This window comes from Heliangelus exortis, chromosome 26 (assembly GCF_036169615.1).
Source record: "Heliangelus exortis chromosome 26, bHelExo1.hap1, whole genome shotgun sequence".
Lineage (NCBI taxonomy): Eukaryota > Metazoa > Chordata > Aves > Apodiformes > Trochilidae > Heliangelus > Heliangelus exortis.
Window position 1 is genome coordinate 154,666 of NC_092447.1, and position 21,614 is coordinate 176,279.

A 21,614-nucleotide genomic window follows, 5' to 3' on the forward strand; every position below is an offset into this window, starting at 1 on the left:
TCCCGGCGGGGCAGGGCGGCTCCGCCTCCCACGCACGGCGCGTGCCACGCCCTCCCTCGGGCACGTGATCGCGTGGAGGGACGGGGGTGAAAGATCTGAGGGCGGCGGGGCGGGGCGAGGCAGTAGGTGGTGGGGTTGTCGCGCGTGTTCGTCTCTGAAACCTACGCGGACACCAGGCGACAGGGGTGGAAACCTTCAGCACCGTCGACTTCCCCTGCTCGGAAGTAGCACACAGCCTAGACCTCACGAAAAAAATACTGAAGACATTTCCAGTTGCCAAAAAACCCCCTAGAAAGTTAATGTGACTGTTATAGCCGTTAAGACACAGTTAAACATGAATGAGTGGGTCAAGGCAAGCGGGACCCAGAATAACTACACAGCACAACAAGGGCTGGACACCGGTATTTCATTTTATATACCTGTTATTTAGGCAAGGATTTTGAAAAACTGAGGCACAACAGCAACACGATCTTCAACACTAGCCTAAAATGCTGGTAATTCCAAAACTGATTTGCAGGCAAATTTTTGTTTAAATGCCAGTTCTTGGAGTTGTAAGGGATCTGTGGGTCATGGATGTACAAAGAGGCGATGCTGCGCCTTCCCCCGCCAGCTACAGTACAACCATCCCCATTAGGACTGGCAGCTCCTCCCATGCCATGATTTCACAAATTCCTTCCCGATCCTCATGGGAAATACATACTTTGTTCTTAGTTTCTGTCTTTCATTCGCTCCCAGCTGAACTGCCTCTCTGCTGGGAGGTGCTGCCACATCCTTAAGGCGGAGCCACTTCGTTGGCCTCCCTCCCACCCAATGCATCCCTCTTTTCTTTGTAAAGTTTCTGTTCCAAAAACAGCAAGAGAAATGAACCTGAAAAAGGCACGCACTGTGCTTTCAAATGCCAGGAGAGTGGAAAAGCTGAGACTCACTTTTTTCTTGGTGTGCTGTCTTGTGCTACCAACTGTCCTGGGTGGGCACAGCCAGAGAAGCTGCAACCCCCACATCCTGCAGTCACCACCACTGGACACCACCATCATTCCCCACCGTCATTCCTGCCATATGCTGCTGCTGCTCTGATCCCACTGTGTGGGGACCAGCATTTCATCTCAGCTCTTTGCTGGGCCAAGCATCACACTTTGCAACAAGATATACAGGAAATAGCATGCGCTCATCTTAAAAGAACAAATGACAGTAGAAATTAACAGATCAGTAAATATGACTAACGTCTCTAGGAAGCACATGCTTCACAAATCTTTAGTTATGGTAAAAGCAAATAAAACAAGTGGAAAACATTAGACGTGAGAAGATGCGGGAGCCAGAAGCAATCTGGCTTTTCCCAAGCACAGCGCAGCCAGTGTAGTATCAAACTGGTCAGTAGATGTGCTCCCTGATCACATACAGAACAGTATGATTCATTCACAAGCAGTTATCATCCTCAAGTAAAGTCCCTATTATCAGAATACTTCAGATGAGATAATGAAATTTTATGTTCCAAACAAAACAAGAAGTTCTCCAGTGAGAGCATTGTAGTTGTGGGGAAAAAAAAAAAAAAAAAATTACTGACACCAAAACAATCCTCAAATATTTGTAATTGAAACAGGCTACATTTTTCTTCAGTAGTCAGTTCCTTACCTGCCTGTGAACTGACATTTTATCGTTTCAATTTCTTTTCACCCCATATTTCTCCCATGTTATTCTCTCTTACTGTACTCTTTCTCACATTGGAGCAACACATGGATCCCATAGATTACATCTGTATGTTAGCAGTCACTTGCTCAATGTAGAATGTGTTTGCAAGCAAAATAATTTGTATTATGGTTTTGGAGTCCTGCATATGTTCTGTATGTTCTCTGGTACAAACCAAAGGAACATGGATTCTTCAAACTGTAATTTAAAAAACAATTTACAGCACTTAAGAAAAAAAAATTATAAAGCTAGATGCTAATCTTTACATCAATTAGGTTACTCAGCCCTGGAGCTCATTTGCCTTGCAAATACTCTATTGTTATATGCTGGGTCCCTCCCACTCACTTAAAAGACTAACTCCGCTCCCCAAAAAGAAGAACTTTTGCTGAAGCTGCTGGAGGAGAGAGGGACCCTGCCCCTGAAACCATGGGGCCTCTCAGCTACTCATCAGAGACCTATGACTTGGTGAGTCAGGCCTGGCTTTGCTTATTTGAGAGGGTAGCGGGGAGACCAGGTAGAGCTGGGGTGGACTGATAGACCTGGTGCCTGTCTGTCCGTCTTCTTGCCCTCCTATTGGAAGAGCAGGAGCTTGAGCTGGTGTACTCAGCCCTTGCATCCCTGAAGTCGGGACTTGATGGGCAAGAAACAGCTGTGCTTGAGGAGAGCGGCCATTGTCACTCCAGGGCGCCAACTCGGGCTGGGGACAGCTGCTCGACCACATGGCCTTGTGCACAGACCCCCAGTGAGCACAGGGACTGGGACCACAGTGGCTACTGAAGGGACCAGTGGGAGAGCCAGGCTGCTGCAGCTCCATCCCGTGCTGCCCTCCTGCCCTGCTCTCTGCACATTGACACAACATGGACATAAACAAATCACGGTCCAAGTTGGACGTCATTTCCACCAGCCTTCAGTGGTATAGGTGAGTGTGCATACAGTATGCAGAGCCCTGGAAATCTCATCTAGTATCCTTCCAGAACAGGAATACCCATCCATCAAATGCTGTCTCTCTTCATGCAAAAGTCCTTGATACGACTCCACATGCTCCTACTCCCTTCTTCCCTTCTCCACAAACAGGCTGACTCTGCTGACAGGGGAATACACATACAATTACAAGAGGGGAAATTTAAATAGAAGATAAATTGCAACTACTTTTCTACAAGGGAACGAGGACACGGTGTATTCTGCCCCATAGTTATCTCCCCTGGGTTTGGAAGTGAAAGACAGCAGCAGCACTTTTTAGAGTATGTTGTGCTATCCAAGGGGAAGTCCACAGCAATGCTATTGTTAGCCTGGTTTTCAAATGCTGCAGCTTAGAAATTTTTTTTAATACAATGGTTCTCTGCAGCAGACCTCAGACTATTTTTAGTTTCTCTAAAGAGAGAAATGCTGGATTTAATTTTTACCAATTTTTCCATGCCTTCTTTGTCCTATACATGAGGGAAGAGAGAGGAGCTGTGGGGGGCAAGCCCTGCCCCCATTTTTAATAGTTAAACCAGCATAAAAATACTTTGTGAATGGTGGTTGTTTCCTTTAGAACATTTTTTGTAGAAAAAATTTTGTTCTCTCCCTGACCTCTGCTGAAGTTCAGTCGCAGTGCTAATGCTTGCTGAGAAGTTAAAACCACAGTCAACCTTTTTCCACCTCTATGCTGGTCTGTTCCTCCAGCTGAACTGTCCATTGGAAATCTGTCCCGCCACCAGAAAAAAAATCAACGTTGAACTGTGCTATTTGCCAGATCTCAACCTGTCTTGCCCTGTAAGCAAAAATATTGGTAAAACTGCATCATTTTTAACATAGGGGGATTAAGCAGCACTGGGATTTACTCTTTGTATATAACACTTTCCGGAATCTAAGCTTAGAGATTTCCCCCCATCACTTCACATGAAGGGAGAACTCGACTGACTTTAGGACTGAGTGCCAGTAGTCAGGTGCCATGGCAGGGACAGTTTTATATCTTTCTTCAGACTTCCCGCTGTTGGGAGTTTGTGGCACATGTTTCCTACCTCTGCCTCCTGGGACCTTCCCTGGAACAGGCTACAAGTCTTACATGAGCAATGCCACATTTGGTTTGATGGTGCCATATGCCACTAATTCAGCTCCCAGAGAGGAGATGAACAGAAACTCTGTCAGTAACTTGCAGTGATGTAGGCAATTTCAGTTTTAAGGCTTTGGGAATAAAACATGCTTCTCCCAGCCCTGGCATGGGCTAGACAGGAATGACTCACGTGGAAAATCCCTAATAGTGCACAAGCTGCTTCTCTTCTGCAGCCAAATGTTTTGATAACTGGCAGTTGTGGGGAACAGCGAAAAGCAGCTGACATGGAATAACTCTGTCTCAGCGGAGACTGGAATAACTCTGAGATGTGGGTTATAGGGGAAAAGGGATCCCTGAGCAAAGAGACCGAGCTTCCTAGGCAGGCACTTAGCTGCTCGGTTACAGACAAAGGCAGTGCTGTAACACCTACCCCCAAATCTGGCTGTCATTGTATTGCAGAACTGCACAAATGTCCCCCTGCACACACATGGCTGACATTTCCCCGCCCAGATCATGCAGCCTCCCCATCCAGTCCTAGAAATGGGAATCACAGCACAGTCCACAAACGCCTTGGATTGTCACATTCAGTGTATCTCCTGCAGGAGATGCCCTTCCTGTCTCAGCCCAGACTCTGACTTTTCATCCTCTTGTACTTGGCTCCAACTCATCTCTGTCTGCTCCCACCCACACTTGCTGCTCTGCTCAGAGGTGATCATTAGAGGATGCCTCCAACACGTTTGCCCTCCCACAGAAAGCGGCTTACAGTAAGAGCCCTACCTGCCATCTTATCAGCAATCAGATGGTGTCTGATAGCGGCACGCTGTCTCTGAACCTCTGAATACGAGGTGACAGTGGAAGCAGGTCATCAATTAAAGATGTTGAACACCACACACACTCCAGATAGCAGTCCTGGCTGTTTCCTGTAATTTCCTTTACAGCTGGAACCCCCCAGCCTCTCCCCAGTGAAGCTGCCCCTTCTAAAAAACCTTCCCTTCAGGGCTTTTCAGCATAGCCAGCCACACATCCCAAGCAAAACCAAAGAAAAAACCCTGCATCCTGGTTTTGTCCCTGTACCAAATTGCAAAGGTTTTTGGTTTGTTCTTTTTTCCAGGGACGTTCAAAGATCTGGCACTGCCCAACACATCATAGGTTTCTGTGCATGTTGATAACTCCTGACACAGGGTTTAGACATGGGCTAGTCAGGAAATATTTTCAAGCCAGACAGAAAACAAATTGGGAGGGATTTTGAAAGGCTTTTGTCTTCAGCATCAGTCTCCTAGTTTTCAGTCATACCCTAAACAAGAACAAAAATTGTTCTCTGGAAATACAAATGCTTCTCACCAAAGGCTTATAGCAATCCCTGTCACATTAGGGAAGACAGCTGTGTGCATGTGAGGTTTTCAGCAGGGAGCAGGATCCTCAGGGCCTGAGAGGACCATCTCTCACTTTTTTGGGAGGAAGCACCATGGCATTGCAGCCAGCAGCAGGACTGCTGGATGCAGAGCCAGTGGAGGAACTGAGAGTAACTTGGGTCAGACCAAAGACTGTCTCACTCAGCTCTGCTTCTGGAAGCAGCCAAAGGTGGAGGCCTGGGGAAGAGGGCACTAGCTAGACAAGCATATTTCTGCACTTTCCTCAAGGGCTGTCTCACCCTCTGGCCATCCACTGGCTATCTGCCTGCTCCGCCGTTCAGTGATGCTCCATGGACTCCTCCCATCACCGGGCCTGGGCTCCCCTCGCAGCTATGAAGATGACTTCAGCAGCACAGCAGTTTAAGACATGGCACTGCTACTGCCGTGTCACCATGTTGTTATCCTGGGGAGTCATGTGCAGAGGCACAGAGAAGGCTGCCTGAGAAAAAAAAAACCAAAACATCAATTGTCATCCCCTAGCTAGGCACAATGCTGTCCTCAAGGCTGGTCATCATTATTTGGCTTAGCAGCACATGTGTGTGGGGGGCAGGAAACCAGAAACCAGCTCTAAAACTGTTTAAAGCAGGGCTGTTATTTTTAGATGGGAACTTTGGCTGCCAAAGAAGCAGCAGCAGGTGCAAACAACTACAGCTGGCAGTGAAAGGTATGAAAGCAGTGAGCAGAGACTTCCGCTGTGGTTGATGCTGAAGTCTCGGCGCTGGTCTCCAGAGAGGGTGTGGGTGGGGGAGCTCAGGGGACCTGCTGCCAATCCCTTCCCAGTTGTCACTAACTTCTCAGCATGCCACAAGCCTCCTGTGCTGCTCGTTTGCTGCCCATCTGCATCCCACCTTTTTGCTTTTGGTGATGCCCAGCTTCCACAAGGTGCCTGAGGCTATCTGGAGCACACCCACCATCCAGGGGCTCATCCTGAGCATGACTGCAGCTTTCTGGCACTCAGGACGTGGGTGCAATCTCAGCCTGAATACAGCCTGATGTAGCTGTCAGAAAGCTACATCACACTGAGCAAAAATCACATCTGTAGTGGCTGTATTGCCCTTTCCTTACTGGGTACCAGCCTGGAGCCAAGAAGCGTTTTCAGATTCCTTTTCCTGCTCTGACTAAAATAAATTCAGAACAGCAAGATTTACAAGCAGAAGAGATTTTTGCCACCAACATCCACATCCAGTGCAGACAGAAAGGAGAGTAAAGATTGGGAAAGCTGGTAGAGAGGTGGGTTCCGTGCTGTGTGAGAAAGCAAAATCCACCAGCAGGTAACTGGGCAAGAACAGGAAGATGAAACTGGTCATCTCTCTAGACACATCCCCAGATACAGTAATACTGCAGATTACAGACTGAGCAGCCCTTGCTAGGGCAGATCAGGAAAACTCTCTCCACATTCTGTTGCCTCTCCTGGTACCTGGCACCACATGGGCCTCCCAGGTCATCAGGCTGCAGGCAGGCAGCACCTCCTCCTAGCACAGGTGGTCTGCAGGATGTCAGAATGCTCTGCCACAGGTCTGCCAGGAGCAGCTGAGGGTCTGGGTTCCTGTATTCAGAAATTTGGTCCCCTGTGGTAACCAAACTCTCTGTTCCCCAGAGCCAGGTGGAGCTGAGTGGTTACTATGAAGCTGAGAACACCACCCCTTCTTTGGAGGGCTACTTTTGCTTCAACCCATCATCATCCATGGTCAGAAACCAGAAGGACCCCTTCAGAAAGGTCTTCATGCCCCTCATCTATCTGCTGATGTTTGTGTTAGGTACTGTGGGCAATGCCCTGGTCCTGGTCATTTTAGAGAGGTTCAAGCGGTCTCGTACTACTACAGAAAACTTCCTCTTCCACCTCACCCTGGCTAACTTGGCACTGTTGCTCACCTTCCCCTTCAGTGTGGTAGAGAGCTTGGCTGGGTGGGTATTTGGGAAGTTCCTCTGCAAGATCCTCAGTGCTGTCCACAAGATCAATTTCTACTGCAGTAGCATGCTTCTGGGGTGCATTGCAGTTGACCGCTACCTGGCCATCGTCTACGCAATCCACACCTACCGCAAACGTAGAGCTCGCTCCATCCACCTCACCTGCACAACTGTCTGGCTCTGCTCAATGCTGTTGACCTTACCTGATCTGATCTTCATGGAAGTATGGACAGACGACAGCAACCGCAGCATTTGCTATTTTCCAGAGGTTGGGATTGATGGCAACAATGTCTGGCTAGCAACCCGCTTCCTCTACCACACTATGGGCTTCTTTGTGCCCCTGCTAGTCATGTGTTACTGCTACATGGCCATCGTCCGTGCTCTGTGTCAGTCTCAGCGTCTGCAGAGGCAAAAAGCTGTCCGGGTGGCCATTCTTGTCACGGGTATCTTCCTTCTCTGCTGGAGCCCCTACCACATCGTCATCTTCCTAAACACACTTACCAAGCTAGAAGCCTTCACCAAGAACTGCCTCCTGGAAGACCAGCTGGACACAGCCATCATGGTGACAGAGGCCATTGGCTTCACCCACTGCTGCCTCAACCCCATCCTCTATGCCTTCATTGGAGTCAAGTTCCGTAATGACTTCTTCCGGATCTTGCAGGAGCTCGGCTGCATAAGTCAGGAGACCCTGCAGGAGATCCTGGAGGTAGCAAGAAAAGGAAGTGGGATTGAATCTGACAACACCACCTCTATCTCTACTTTCTAGCTGGCAAAGGCTGTCTGCAAGGCAGATTCAGCCTAGGTCTTGCCCTTCCAGTGGCACACATGCTGTGGCCTGAATCCCAAGTTTCAACATCTTCACCATTTCCTTCACTCCTCAGGAAACTGAGGTCAAATAGCCACCAAACATCCAAATCCCACCAGATGCTGGCTCTTTATGGTTCTCATAACTGTGTAAATCTGTCTGGCAGCAGTTGGCAACACTGACTGTTCCATTGGTCACTCTGGCAGGGCCTGCTGAACCCAACATTTCCTCCTCTCCCTTAAAAAACTGACTGCAGGTGTCCAGTGCATGGAGCCAGGCACAAGACTGGGGTCCTGGGGCAAGGAAACAAGTGCATCCAAGTAAATGTGGAGTCATGTTAGTGCATGAAGACTGAGGACAAAAGCTAAGTAGGTCTCCATCACACCAGCTCCAATTGGTAGACGGAAGTTGCAGGACTCAATGGCCACAGCAAGTGGAACAAAAGATGCAGGGCAGATCCAAGGGGATGTAGAGTTCAGTAGCATAAGCACTTGGTGCTGGAGGTGGATGCAATACTGCTTCTCCTGCTATGTGACATCCTCTGGCCAGCTGTACCACCGTGGCTTGCACCAGGAGGTCCTGTCATGGACTCCCAAGATCTGATTGTCACAGATTCCTTTCCTGACATAACTACATCCTTTCCTGCTCATCTGTGAGTGCTCCAGTGACGTCTGAACTGAATGCCTGATTGTGCAAAATCTTTCCTTTAAAGAAGAAAGCTGTCTGGAGAAATGGCCTCTTCTGAGTTAGCACAGAGGAGATGAGCCACAGTGCTTTGGGGAGGTTGAAGGTGTAATTTTTTTGTTTTGGTTTTGGGTTTTTTGGCTTTTTTGTGGGGTTTTTTTGGCAACTAGTTGTAAGGCAATTTGTGGGTTCTGACGGCAAGGAGACCCATTGCCCCTGAGTAAGGAAAATAGCTAATTTGCATGATTTCTGTTTGTTTTTAACAGACTAAACATAGCATTTTGGTTTGCACTGTGATTTTTGATATTTTTGCTCCACCTACATCTACAGGGCTTTCAGAATCAGTGCATCTCAGTTTACGCAGAACAAACCTGGGCTCTAACCCTGCCCTGAACCACTAGATCAGGGATGCTTGATAACAATTTGGTCCAAAGTAAGAGCGACAGCTTTCACCATGATGAATAATTGCACTGCAAGCTGACATACGGGGCAACCCCAACATCCTTGTGCAGCCAGCTACCTCCCTGTGGGTCTGGCCACAGTATAACATGGTGGTGCATACACAGCATTGCTCCATGACATCTCTCATGCCATCTTAGCAGTGCTGTGGCCTGAGTTGAACGAGAGCCAAACAGACTAACCATCACATGAACAGGGCCCTAGTCACAAACACACTTTAAAATCTACTCTGCCATCCACCTCAGTCTTTAAGCCAAGTCAGAACAATATCAGTTCTCCTGCTATAGCAGGAATTTAGTGCTGAACTCACTTCTGAAACTCAGCCCATTAACAAAGAGCTCGGTTACAGTCAAATTTCATCTTACCCAAGGGCCCCATTAACAGGACCAGTCCTTAGGAAAGGGCTCACATTACACCATTCCAGCTCAGGCAGAGATCTCAATAGCTTGTTCTCAAGTTGTGACTTGAGGAGAAAACTCCCCAGGCATAAGAATTCTGTATAAAGAGCAGCCCCCCATTTCTTGCAGTGCTGCATCTTCAAAGTTGAAACCTGCAGGTAATGGCAACCATGGCTGCCCAAGCACATACATGCAGCAGAGGAAGAGCAGCTCTCTTAATCCTGCTCTTGCCATCTCCACTGTTGTGCCAGTGAAAAGATCCATGGCAGATGCATTTTGTAAACACCTCCCCAGCCCTGGTTCTGATGGGAACTGCATTCCTACAGAAAAACATTCCTGAAGAAACAGTCAGAGTATAAAATTTTTACAGTGTTCACATGATAAAAATGAAAATCTGCACACAAAATTAAGGCAAACAGCTTACCCATCTACTGTTACTATAGTTTTTAGCACTGGTATGTTGGTAAACTTTTAGAAAGTTTTGATGTGAGCTGTAACAGTTAAATAAACTACCATCTTCTCATGTATAGTGCTTGTGAACAGTTTGCAATTGTGCCACTTTTTGCAAGGAAATGCATCAGAGAGCACTAAGAGACAGGCACTAATCAAGGCACATCCCTCATTGTTGGCACCTTTTTGAAAAGCATTGCTGTTTGCATGTGGAGACCCTTGGGCTCATGAGAGCTCCTCACTCAGATTTCCATTTGTCCATGCTGCAGAAGGCTCCTCTGTGTTTGGAGTTGGTTCAGACCTATGTTAGCTCCCCACTTTACAGATCCTCCACCACTGACTGCACCATCTCCCCCACCACCCCGTTTTACAGCAGCTGCTATCCCAAGCAGAAGAATGCCCTTGTACTCTCATTCAGCTCAGCCAGAACTGGCAGACCCTTCCCCAAACAGCAGACATCATTCCTCCAACAGCTGGCTGCAGCCAGCCTGCTGAAGGGTGATGAGAAGAAAGCAAGAAGACCTCCCTTTCACCACAGAGGAAGCTGGGCTTTCCACTCAGCAGAATCCTCCCAGTCTCCTCCAGGATTTCAGTGCCATCACATGCCTTGGTCCAGAGTGGTCTTCCAGCTGCCAGAGCAGCCCCAGGGAACTGCAGCTTTTGGGCAGACCTTCAGGTCCCCTGTGGAGCACTGCTTGGCCCCCAGCCCATCACTACACCAAGTGAGGCAGAGGGGCTCTGCTCCCTCTGGGCCTTTGGGAAGGGGGACAGAGGTCCAAAGGGAGCTCAGTAGGTGGCTGCTGCAGGGAGAAGGGAGGTTGGCCAGGGGCTTGTCACCACTATCTACCACACACAGTTGTATGTCCCCAGGCTGTGCTCTGCAAACAAGGCTGGAGCAGACTGAACAGAGAGCAACCCCACAGAAGGGACACAAAAACACCCACCACAGTATGCTATTCTGTGTGTCCCGCGGGGTGACCAAGTCTTCCAGGAGAGCGCTGGGGTGTTTCAGCCCAGCATCCTGCTGCACATGTGGCGATCAGGGGCTGTGGCAGGCAGCAGAGCGTGCACCAACCAGTGAGCCAGGGAACACATGAATGAACACATGCCTGGGAGCGCTGCAGAGAAGGGGCTCTCCCCACACCCTCGCACCCCTCCAAGCAGCTCTAGCACACTTTGCCCCACTGTGAATCACAGTTTCATTTTCCATCTCAAGAAGACAGCCTACTTCCTCACACCAGTTTCCCAGAACCAAACACACTCAAACGCTTCACTGCCTGCTCTATTCCCCTTCTTGTGAGCATTGGTGCCTCTGTACCTAGAGCTCCTGGGCAGCATACCATGTGCCCCAGCCCAGCTCATGTACAGATGGCAAAACCTTCCTTTTTCTCTCTGAGCCCCCACAACTGGCCTCTCACCTGGCTGCCATCATGGCATGCTCTGTATTTGTTCTGGCTCCCCACACAAACACACAGCAGCTATGGCACATGCCAGCTCTGCCAGGCCACGAGATGCCGAGGACAAGGGGAAACCAAAGTAGTACAGGCGCCAGTGGGTCTCTGCTCTAGGTCACCCCTCCACTCTGAAGTCCTGCCAGGGACTTGAGGTGTCCAGGGTGGCGCTGCCTGCCCCCACTCCAGCCCTTCCACCTACCTGGGAGGACTCTCCTGTCCCGAATCCTGTGAAGGCAGTTCCCTGGTCCTGGTACAGCAGCTAGAAAAGATGATCCATTTCAAGTGGCAGGAGTTAGAGGATGGGCTGGCACACCTAGGCAGCAAAATCCACAATATGGTAACAAACTGCTGCGAACTGTACAGCTGGGCCTCATCTGATGTCAGGGAGCCAGCGCACCAGCTGCCGAGGGCAAAATTGCCCACCTCACACAAACTACAGCAGCCACTCAAGAAATGACCCTGCTGCAAGAGGGGGCTGCCCAAATGTCACAGGAAGAAACCTCCAACTGCAGCCACATCTCAACATACCCTCAAGCACATATGACTCCTGCAACCTCCCAAACCAAGCTCCTACCTGATGTCAGTTATTTGTAGTGAGGCCAGCTGAGCCTCTCACATCAACCCCAATCTGCTGCACATGAGGCTGGGCTGTGCACACCTGCTTGCTGCTCTGCAGAAAAATCACACGGCCCACTGAAGACAGGCACAGGGTCAGGTTTTGAAATTTGTCTTTTTAATAAAAAGGCACCTATAAAACAGGTCAATACATTACAGGCAGCACAGATACCCAAAAACAAGCCTAAAAATTGTTTCAAATAAAAACCAATAAGATGTCTTCACATATTGTATTTATATATTTATATTTATATATATATTTATATAATGGTACAAAATGACTGGGGAAGTTTCTCCATGGGATGACAGAGAACAGGTCAGTCACCATTACCTCAGTGTGAAAGCTAGTTCCAGGTGTGATTGATTATCTGACATACTGGAAGATGCAGTTTCACAGCATTCGCTTTTTTGGAGCTGGAAAAACAAGGCAAAGTCATGGCTAAAATATGGGCAAACCTTTTACTGTGATTAGGTGGAGTCAGTACACAGAACTCAAGCTTACAAGCCGAGCAATAAACTACAAGACACGAGACTAGACACGGCTCACAGCAGTGGGCAACTGGCTTATGGCAAACCCTGCCCAGGTCTAACAAAGACTGGTGGTTACTGAGCTTCCAGAGGAGCTCCTGCCATATCGCTGTTCCGAGATGCAGCTGAGAGCAGTGCCCAGGCAGAGGGGTGTTAGGCAGCACAGTTAGAATCATAGAATCGTTTTGGTTGGAAAAGACCTTTAAGATCATCAAGTCCAACTGCTCTCCCCACCATTCAGCCATCACAGTGGCAGAGGTAGGGCTGGCTCCAGGGCAGTGAGATTTTTGTGGACAAGCATTGACTGCTGCTCCTAAGGCCCCAGCTCTGACTTAGTGTCAGGATTTCCCTTTTGTATTGAGGGCTGCTGAGTCAAAAGGCTTTGCTTCATACTCATTTGTCACAAAAGGAAAGGTCTTACTCCTGCCACTAAGCAGAAATAGCATTGTTCACATCCCTAGCCCTGCACAGCTGTGTGCTGCAGCCCACAGGCTCCGGCTGACATCAGGATGTGCTGCTGGCAGAGAAATCACCAGCCTCAGCCAACTCCTTAGTCAGGCTGGGTGAAAGGGACACAACAGGGAAGGTACAGACACATGGAGATCTCAACTGGGCTAAAACAACAGCTGTCTACAGACAAACAAACAAAAATACTTCTGTACAGAAAATATTATGGCTTCAAATTAACTGAGACTAGCTGGTGGGTAATGAGCAAGGTTTGGAGCTGGCAGTGGTATCTGGATGTTTAAAAGAAACTACCAGCAGCCAACACCCTGAAGTGCAGCCAAGAGAAGCCACAGCCTTTCAGTCAAGTCAAGCTTAGAAAAAGCTGCATCTGTTTGAGCCACATCCTCCCACACGAAACACACGCTCTGAAGGATGGAGAATCCAACCAGCTAACACACCAGGTCCAAAGCATGCTTTGTTAGCCTGGGCTGAAGATTATTCCTCTGCTCCAGCTGTTGAGGCAGGGATCAGTACTTCCTGGGATTGTTCCCATTTTGCCATCTCTGAAACCGCTGCTTGCTCACATCATACACAACAAAACCACACACAGCAGGAGACCAGAGCAAAATCCTTCCTCCAATCCAGACTCATGCTTCCTACCCAGTACTGCTTGCTACAAAAGGCCTCAAGGCTTCAAGGTATTCCTAAATGGACTTTGTGGCTTCATCTTCTAACAGACTGGATCAACACAGGTGCTGGGTAATGTTCCAGCACCTACTGGCCTTTCCCAACAGCTTGCAACATGACAAAAAGCTACTTGACAATCTCCCTTTCTGACAGCCCTCTCCTCCCTGCAATAGCAAGTAGGGAAAGGTGAGCTCTGTTACAAGAGAGGTAGTATGCTAAGTCTGGCTCTGCAGAAATAATCCTCCAACTGGTGTTCCTCCAGCAGTCCTGTGCCCGCTGGATACCCATAGGGTACATCATGCCGGAACACAGTCCCTGACAACATCTAGAGATACTGCAGTGTGCGTGGAAGCACATGTGCATCACCCCAGTCTCCTCTGTGAACAAACATCAGTGCCATGTGCAGGAAGAGCTTACAGAGTGGAGGATGGAGAGGGTGAGCATATCCAGAAAACCAGAGTTGTTCAAATGGCCCGCATCTGCCAGCCTTTGAACCACGGGCTGCCATGAAACGTTGGCCTCTTCCATCCGAAGCACAGGATGGCTGTGTTGCTGGCACCACACAAGATAACTATTACAGCAAGATGGAGCATCACTCTCAGGGACAGGTCATCTTCGACAGCTGGACCTCTATTGTGCAGTAGGGCAGGGCTGCTGCCAGTGGTGAGGTGGAGAGAAGTCTGCCTGTGAAACTCCAGAGGAGGAGGACCAACAAGTGTGAGGAAGACATGAGAGGGCATTCAATGGCAGAGGTAGAGAGGGAGCACAGTGCAGTTGCAGAGGGCAATGAAGGGATAAAGAACTGCTGCAAGAAGGCTGCAAAGGAGCAGGGTTCACAGCTAGCCTCTCTCAGGACAGGAACCCATCACCTTGCACATCTCAGAGCCCATCTATCCCAACACACCACAACATCCTGCCCACAGAGGACACAGCATGAAAGGAGGGAATAGAGGTAATAGAGCTGGTGAAGCAGCTTTGGGTCCAGCAGGTTACCATCTGTGAAGCCCAGATCCTCACCACCTGTCCAGCTGAAGGGCTGGCATCATCCCCATCCCAGCCATGGCAGCTTCACCACGGAACAGCTGCAGCTGTATCCCATGAAGCTGCAGCCTCTGCTGTGCTACTCCGGCAATGTTTCACCAGACCACGGCTCTCATCTCCATGACTGTCCTCAGCCATTGGTTGTGTTCATGTTCTTTGCACAGCCTCCACAGGGGTTTCTGCATGAAACTATAACACCCCGCGCATGCAAACCATTCAGACACATGAACAACACAGGTTTGACAAAGTCACTCTACAATGGGATCTCTCAATGCCCTGTGCACCCTGGGGGATCCTCCTGCCGCCCCCAAGGAGAGTTTTCAATCCTTGTACACTGTTGCCTTTATCATGTTTTTTTGCTTTTTTTGTTTTTTTTTTTAAACATGTTTCGAGGCTTCCATTAAAACACAGAAATACAGAGCAATTAAAAACTAGCACAAGTTTTGTCTTTCCCAGCGACCTATTTACAGCTAGTTCCAAAAAACCTCTTGCGCATTTTGGTAGCTTAAAAAGAAAGAAAGAAAGAAAGAAAAAAAAAAAAAAGGAAAGAAAGAAGAGACGGGGGGGAAGGGGGGGGGGGGGGGGCAAGAAAAATACTTGACAGAGGAAAACCATACATGAAGACTTAACAAACTGCCACAAGGTCTGGATGTCCCTGGTGACCAAAAAGGGTTCAAAGTAACAGCCCCAGTCCTGGCCCTAGTCCCAGCCCCTAAGCCCTCCCCTTCCCCAAAAAAGAAAGGAAAAAGAAACCGAATTCACATCAAGTTTACTGCACATCTGGTTTTCTGTATAGCGGCGAATCCGATATGAAAATTATCCCACGTGGTGTCCTCCACTGGTGTTGGCCCCCAACCCTCCCCCAGAGAAAGGTTTAAAAAGGTTTGTACAGGTGGCCCCATCCCCTCCCACCCCAAGCGCCTGCTGGGGTTAGAAGGGCAGGTTTGCCATGTTCCCAGGCCCAGGGATGTAACTCATCTGGCTGTCCAGGGAGACACTCCTCTGCCTCATCTGGTGTGTGACCATGAGGTTCTGCTGAGGTGGGGGCCCCATGAGAGAGCCCTGAGGTGACATCATGTGTCCTGTCTGAGCATACATCTCCCCTGACACAGACATGCTCCTCTGCTTGGCCTGCATCAGCATGAAATTCTGCTGGGCCATCAGGCTCTGCTGCGGAGACATCATGCCCTGGTGCATGCTGTTGCCCATCATGCCTTGCTGTGGTGGTATGCCTGTCCTGCCCAGCATGGGCACTTGTCCGGGGTGGCACATGGGCATGCTGAGTCCCCGCTGCATGCCCTGCTGCCCAGGGAGGTTGGGGGCATTCATACCTGGCCGCACTGGGGGCTGGTCAGCCATCATGTTCTGTAGGTTCATGAGGTGGAGGTTGGAAGGCTGTGATTTGGGCGCTTGGCTGTCGCTCTTGGGGAAATACTGCAAGGTGCTGCTTGGCTTCTCTGATGGGATGATCCTGGACAGGTCAAATTCTGGGATACCTGTGGGTGTGGGGCGGATGACCTCACTGAGCTCTGGGTCATTCAGCACAGATGCCACCCCGGGGAGCACGGGCGGGTAGGGCTCGCTGATCCGGGGAGGGATGTTCTTGCCCATCATATGCTGCTGAGGGGGCATCTGGCTGGGCTGCTGGGGGGGAAGGTCTTCAGGTGGCAAGGGCATCCCTGGTGGGTAATGCTGCTGCATCCCAGGGCCACTGCCCCCGCTGGGGGCCATGGGCATGCCTCCGCCAGCAGGGGACGGCATGGCGTTGTGGGGCTGCTGCATGCGAGGGAACACAAGCTGGTTGGAAGGAATCATTTGTGAACTGTTGGGCACAGGGCCGCACTGCTGGTTCAATGAATCCTGGGGCCCCGGGGGAAGTATCATGGGGTTCTGGGGAGGCACGCCTGCCCCCGGCGCACTGGGGTGCATAGGAATGTTGGAGCCCAGAGGGTTCGGGGAGGACATCATGGAGGTGGGGGGAGGTTCATGGGAGAGGGGCTGCTGACCAGGCAGGTTCATTCCCATGGGGCTCTGAGAGGATCCAGGCCCCACAGAATTCAAATGCAGTTGATTTGGCTGATTCCCCGTCACACCTGAAGAGAGAAAAAAAGAGAGGAGTTAACTACACCCACAGATCTCTCAGCGCTACAAAATCCACACCCTGGAAGCCTGGCAAATGTCAGAAAGCCCCGAGTGCTCCGCAAGCAGCCAGAAGATGGGATTTCAAAGCACCAATATCAGGAAGAAGCACCCCAGACTCCAGGTCCTTGAGCCCACGAGCAACAGAGAACTGTCCAGGTTGGATTTTCAGTTCTTTCTAGCTCAGTTTTCAGAGTTCTGCCTGGCTCTGCATGGTGGCACAGCCCTATGCCACAATCTCAGCAGGGTGCTCAGCTGCCTCCTGGAAGGCACTGGGCCCTTCACCAATGCTTGCCCACAGGGTTAGCCACTCAGCAAGCTCCTGTGACCACATGATCTCGGGCGGCAAGGAGGAAAAAAAAGCGGAAGAGTTGGTAGCTGACACAGGTGCTGCCCAAAAGGGAGGACTGTGCTCATGGGTTCAGCAGAGCCATCAGTGCCTGAGGAGAGGGTTGGGTTAGGAGGGAGCGAATGCATTTGCATGTCTGGTCAACCCAAGGGACTGCTCAGCAGTGAAAGAGCCAAAAAGACGATTTTTCTGTTTTGAAAACTACCAAAAATATTTATCTGATGGCTTTAAACTCCTAAATCAAGTGGTACAACATTCTGGAATTCCCCTTCAGGCTGGTCACCAAGTGACAAAAACCACTCATTTGCCTAGCTGTCCTCACTAGTGCCATCAGAGTATCTGGCTGTCACCTACTGAAATCAAAACTGTGCTATAACACAGACTTGCCTGTGCAGGCACCTGGGCTTCACTCAAAACACCAGATTCTCAAATCCTGTTCAGAAGCTCCCTGCCTTGTTGCACAAGAACACGAGGGCTCCAAGCAGCAGATCTCTGCCTGCAAGTCCAGGGGCTGAGCCACAAAAACTCAGGGCCAACCCATCCACACAAGGTAAATGTAGTTCTGAAAACTTCCAGAGTTGGCAGAAGAAGCATGCCACAAATGCCAGACTGGCTCGTGTCTTTCCAGGCAGCACACTCAAATCAAAAGCTGGTGGACAGCCTGGGCAAATTTAAGCTATTAGACATAGCAGTCAGTAGGAGAACAGTTTTTAGTCCCTCCTCCACCTGGTGCCACAGGCCTGCTGGAAGCCACCAGACTGTCTGATCCTAGGCAAGCTGAGCCCCAGGAGTATGTACCTGACATGCTTCCAGGTGGGAGCATAGGCCTGTCTGGCAGCAGCTCATCATCAGAAGTGGCAATGGTTTTGATGGCATTGTGGTAAAGTGGTGTGGAGCTGGGCATGGCATACTTGGACATCTGGGACATCATCAGCGAGAGGGGGTTTTGGGAGGGGGATGGATCTGGAGAGGAAGTAAAAGGCATGTTGGGATTCATGGTGCTAGAAGTGTTACTGGCTGGTGCAGAAGAGCTGCTCCGGGGCCCAGAAGGAAGAGAACCTGCAAGCAAGAGAAAGAGAGCTTAGTACTGCCAGGCCACCCTGGCTTGCTTGCTTCCATCAGAAAGCAACCCAATCCCTTCTTTCCAACATCAGTGACCAGAGGAGTCTGGAAAAACCAGAGCTGGCATGGCTCAGCACCCTCTGGACTCAGAGGAGGTCCATGTGGTAGAGACCCTGCTCCAGAACAGTGATAGACATCCGTGTCAAACAGCCCATGACTGCCCAGCACAGACACACCCTTTGCTGCCTCTGTCACAGAGCATGAGCTGGGCTGAAGGAAAAGCTGCTCTGCTCACTCTCCCATCCACCTGAAAAGACCCCATTTGGACTTCTGGAAAAAAGGACGCTTCATGAGACATAAGGGCATTTGGAGGCACAAGTGTCATGCCCCCTGAGAGCACACAGGCTGGAGAGAAACACCGTCCACACAGCAAAACCAAGCAGACACATACTTGCACACAAGATACCCGGCATACCCTGATCCAGTCCTCCCATGGAAGTAGATGAGTTCATGCTGAGAGTCTGCTTGCTCTGGCCAACTCCTGGGCTGGGCATGGCGGCTTTGGGAGATGGCACCCAGCCAGGGGAAGGAACAGCCATAGAAGGGGACTTCAGGTGGCTTGGCGAGCCAGTTGGAGACCGAACGTTTAGCGAGGAGCTCATCACCTGGGGAGACTTGAGGGGTGCAGACTGGTTCGAAGGTGGCATGCTGACCATCTGTGAGGGCGTCTGTGGGGATTTGAGGTTGGCAGAGGGGGAGGTGACCAGTGGTGAGTTCACCTGGCTGAGGGTAGGAGACTTGAGGTGACCCATGCTGGGGGAATTCATCTGGTTGATGTTGATGGTGAGGTCAGAGGGCCGACGGCCCAGACCCCGAGAAGGGGCTGGGGGCATGTTGGCCAGGTTGCCCCCTTGCGTGGGAGTGGGATTGGAAGCAGGTGGCAGAGGGATGTGGCTGAGCCTGGTGGTGCCACTGATGCTCCCAACGGGCATGGTGCCCTGTTCAGGGCTGAACATGTCTGAGCTGCTGCTCATCTCCTGGGGCATGTTGGGGTAAGGCCCTTGTGTGCCCGAAAAGCCTTGCTGCCCTTGGTTGGGAAACTGGGAGGGAATCATCATTTTTTGAGGCCCTCCCAGCATTGCACTGCTGTTGCCATTCTGGGCCCGTGCCCTGGCCACTTCCTCAGGGCTCATGCCCTGGTGGGCCATCATATCGGGGCCTCTCATCTTCTGTGACATCATCATCTGCTGCTGTGGGGTCATCTGGACATTGAGGTTCATATTCATGTTCATGTTGACATTCATGTTCATGTTGAGGTTGCCAGGGCCCAAGGGTGTATCCATGTCCCGAAGGCCTGACTGACTCATAGGGGGACTCAGCATCCCCCGCGTGCCTGCAAAATCCATTCCCATCGGGGCACTGCTCAGGCTGTCCCCCGTTATCTGCCCAGCAAACATAGATGGATCCATCTGCCTGTGAGCCTGTATCATCCTCTCCATTTCCATGCCCTGGCTCATGGAGTTGCTGGACATCCCCATGGGCCTCTGAATTGCCACTGGGCGTTTCTCCATCAGCTGATGCCGCAGGATCTCTTCCCTGGCACGGGGATTCATGAACCTTTCAGGGTCTCCTTGCCCTGAAGGATAGGGCAAGGTTCCTTGCGGAAAGTTCCCAGGGCCTCCCATAGGAGGCATATCATCGCTCCATCCCATGCTGGGCCTGACTGGCCTCTGCATGGCATTCATGGGCCCAAGAGTATCCAGGGGCATGTTCTGCATCCCTCCAAAGCCAGAGACTCTCTGCATCTGATTTCCAGGGAACCGTGGCCCTGGGAAGGGTGGCCCTCCCCGCAGCTGCATAGGGTCCTGCACATCTATGGGTCCCCGCAGCTGGTTGCCCATCCCTGGCGGCCACTGCTCTCCAGGCTTGCTGTGGTAGGGTGGCGGGGGCCCACGCATCATCATGCTCCCCATCGACTGTGGGATCATGATCTCCTGCATGGGCCGGCCATGGATACTGATCTGCTCCTCTTTCCGTCGTTTTTCCTCATAGTACTCTTCCTGTAACTTCCTCCAGGCTACTTGCTCTGGTGTCAGGCTGTCCTGGTTCAGCCGCTGCATCATCATGTTCATCTGCTGGCCCATGTCAGTGCCTGGGTGGTGGGGCACCTCGTGTTCCAGGCTGGGCCCACCAAGGCTCTGGGTCTGAGAGATCATGGACTGGAGAGGCTCTTCGTATTTCTTCATGCTGGCATGGTGTGCAGGGGGCTGGGCAGGGGCAGCCTGTGGCTGAGGGGCAGTCCCACCCTCTCCTGCATTTTGACTGGACTTCATGAAGGGCTCAGCCTCCCCACTGCGCAGCAGCAGGCGCTCAATGTCCCGCAAGGTCTGCAGAGAACGCTCCCGGTGCTCCAACTGCTCTTTGGAGAGCCCTTCTGAGTTCATGGGGTTCCTGGGGCCCAGGCCAGCCTGCCCATTCCCCGGCATCCCTGGACCTGTGCCCTCCCCAAGGAGGCTGGAGCCAGAAGTGCTGGAGGAATCCACTTGCCCAGGCTGCATGGTGCTGGCAGGCGCATTGGGTGTATTGGGATGGTTACTTCCAGGCTGGTTGCTGCTGCTGCTGTTGTTCCCCAGAGAGTTGGGAGTCAGGTCTCTCCGGACATCTTCACTTGTTCCTTCCTGGGGGAGGCTGCTGGGTGCAGGCAAAGAGGTTTGACTGATGGTCTGAGGTGGAGGCTGCGACGGGGGAGGCTGTGGCTGTGGCTGACTCACTTGAGGTGCCGGCGGCTGGGACTGTGGAGTGTTGGCAGTGGGAGGGTTAATCGGAAGCGGCTCAGCAACCCCCAGCACTTTAGGAGCTGGTGCCTAGAAGAGGAAAGGGAAATAAATGTGAGCAGGAAAAACCCTGGGTAGCTGTTCTTCCCTGCACCCTGCAGGAGACCTCTCTGTCCCAAGAACATGTCCTGGAGCAGTTCACCTTGTGGGGAAGAAGTACATGCCCTGGAAACACACAGTTGGGAATTCTGCCCAAGTGGCAGTGGGGCCACATACCATGCCCCATCTCAAGCTTTTCCCAACTGACAGCAGTCCAAAGAGGTTCCACAGCAAACCAGCTTCCCACCCCACTGAGAGGGTACTCTGACAACAGCTGAGCCAGGAGCTGGGGGAGAACAGCCAAAGGGAAGGGTCAGCAGTCAGCAGCACATGGTGACCGAAGCATTTGGTCATAGTTGGTATACCTGGTCTAGCTTTGCCCGTGGGACATTCTGCTGATGGTAGGCCAGAATGGAGTCAGCTCGGCCCTGCAGGACAGCTTCTGCAGCTCTGGGGAGAGAGGAAAAACAGCTTAAGAACACGCATTGTGCCCCGCCCCGCCCCACCCCACCCACCCCCGGTGCCACCTCTGATCTTCAGTCCTGCCGGGAGAGGGAAATCTGCAGAGGTCACCCAGAAGGGGAA

The 21,614-nt window shown here is 51.1% G+C and overlaps 2 protein-coding genes across 6 annotated transcripts in view; one reads left to right on the forward strand and one right to left on the reverse strand.

Annotated features, from left to right (window-relative positions):
* The first annotated feature begins 1,826 nt into the window (after positions 1 to 1,826).
* On the forward strand, positions 1,827 to 9,911 carry CXCR5 (C-X-C motif chemokine receptor 5). Its single transcript, XM_071769246.1, has 2 exons — positions 1,827 to 2,148; positions 6,728 to 9,911. Exons 1-2 carry the CDS (start codon positions 2,110 to 2,112, stop codon positions 7,802 to 7,804), a joined length of 1,116 nt encoding a protein of 371 aa, XP_071625347.1. The 5' UTR covers positions 1,827 to 2,109; the 3' UTR covers positions 7,805 to 9,911.
* A 2,088-nt stretch (positions 9,912 to 11,999) lies between these two features.
* Positions 12,000 to 21,614, reverse strand: part of BCL9L (BCL9 like) — a 60,968-nt gene continuing 51,353 nt past the window's right edge. For 2 of the 5 annotated variants that reach the window (XM_071769240.1, XM_071769242.1), the window contains exons 5-8: positions 21,395 to 21,479; positions 18,608 to 21,020; positions 17,893 to 18,153; positions 12,000 to 16,699 (exon numbers count right to left, since the gene is read on the reverse strand). In XM_071769240.1, the coding sequence (XP_071625341.1) occupies positions 15,537 to 16,699; positions 17,893 to 18,153; positions 18,608 to 21,020; positions 21,395 to 21,479 (3,922 nt within the window). In that variant the 3' untranslated portion in view covers positions 12,000 to 15,536. The remainder of the gene's footprint in view (positions 16,700 to 17,892; positions 18,154 to 18,607; positions 21,021 to 21,394; positions 21,480 to 21,614) is intronic. The other 3 variants (XM_071769241.1, XM_071769245.1, XM_071769243.1) reach the window with 3 other exon arrangements.

Bases quoted from the DNA above. Each gene is read 5' to 3' on its own strand.
- CXCR5 (XM_071769246.1), top strand. From the start codon at position 2,110: ATGGGGCCTCTCAGCTACTCATCAGAGACCTATGACTTG. The intron at 2,149-6,727 runs GTGAGTCAGGCC...TCTGTTCCCCAG, and splicing joins CATCAGAGACCTATGACTTG to AGCCAGGTGGAGCTGAGTGG.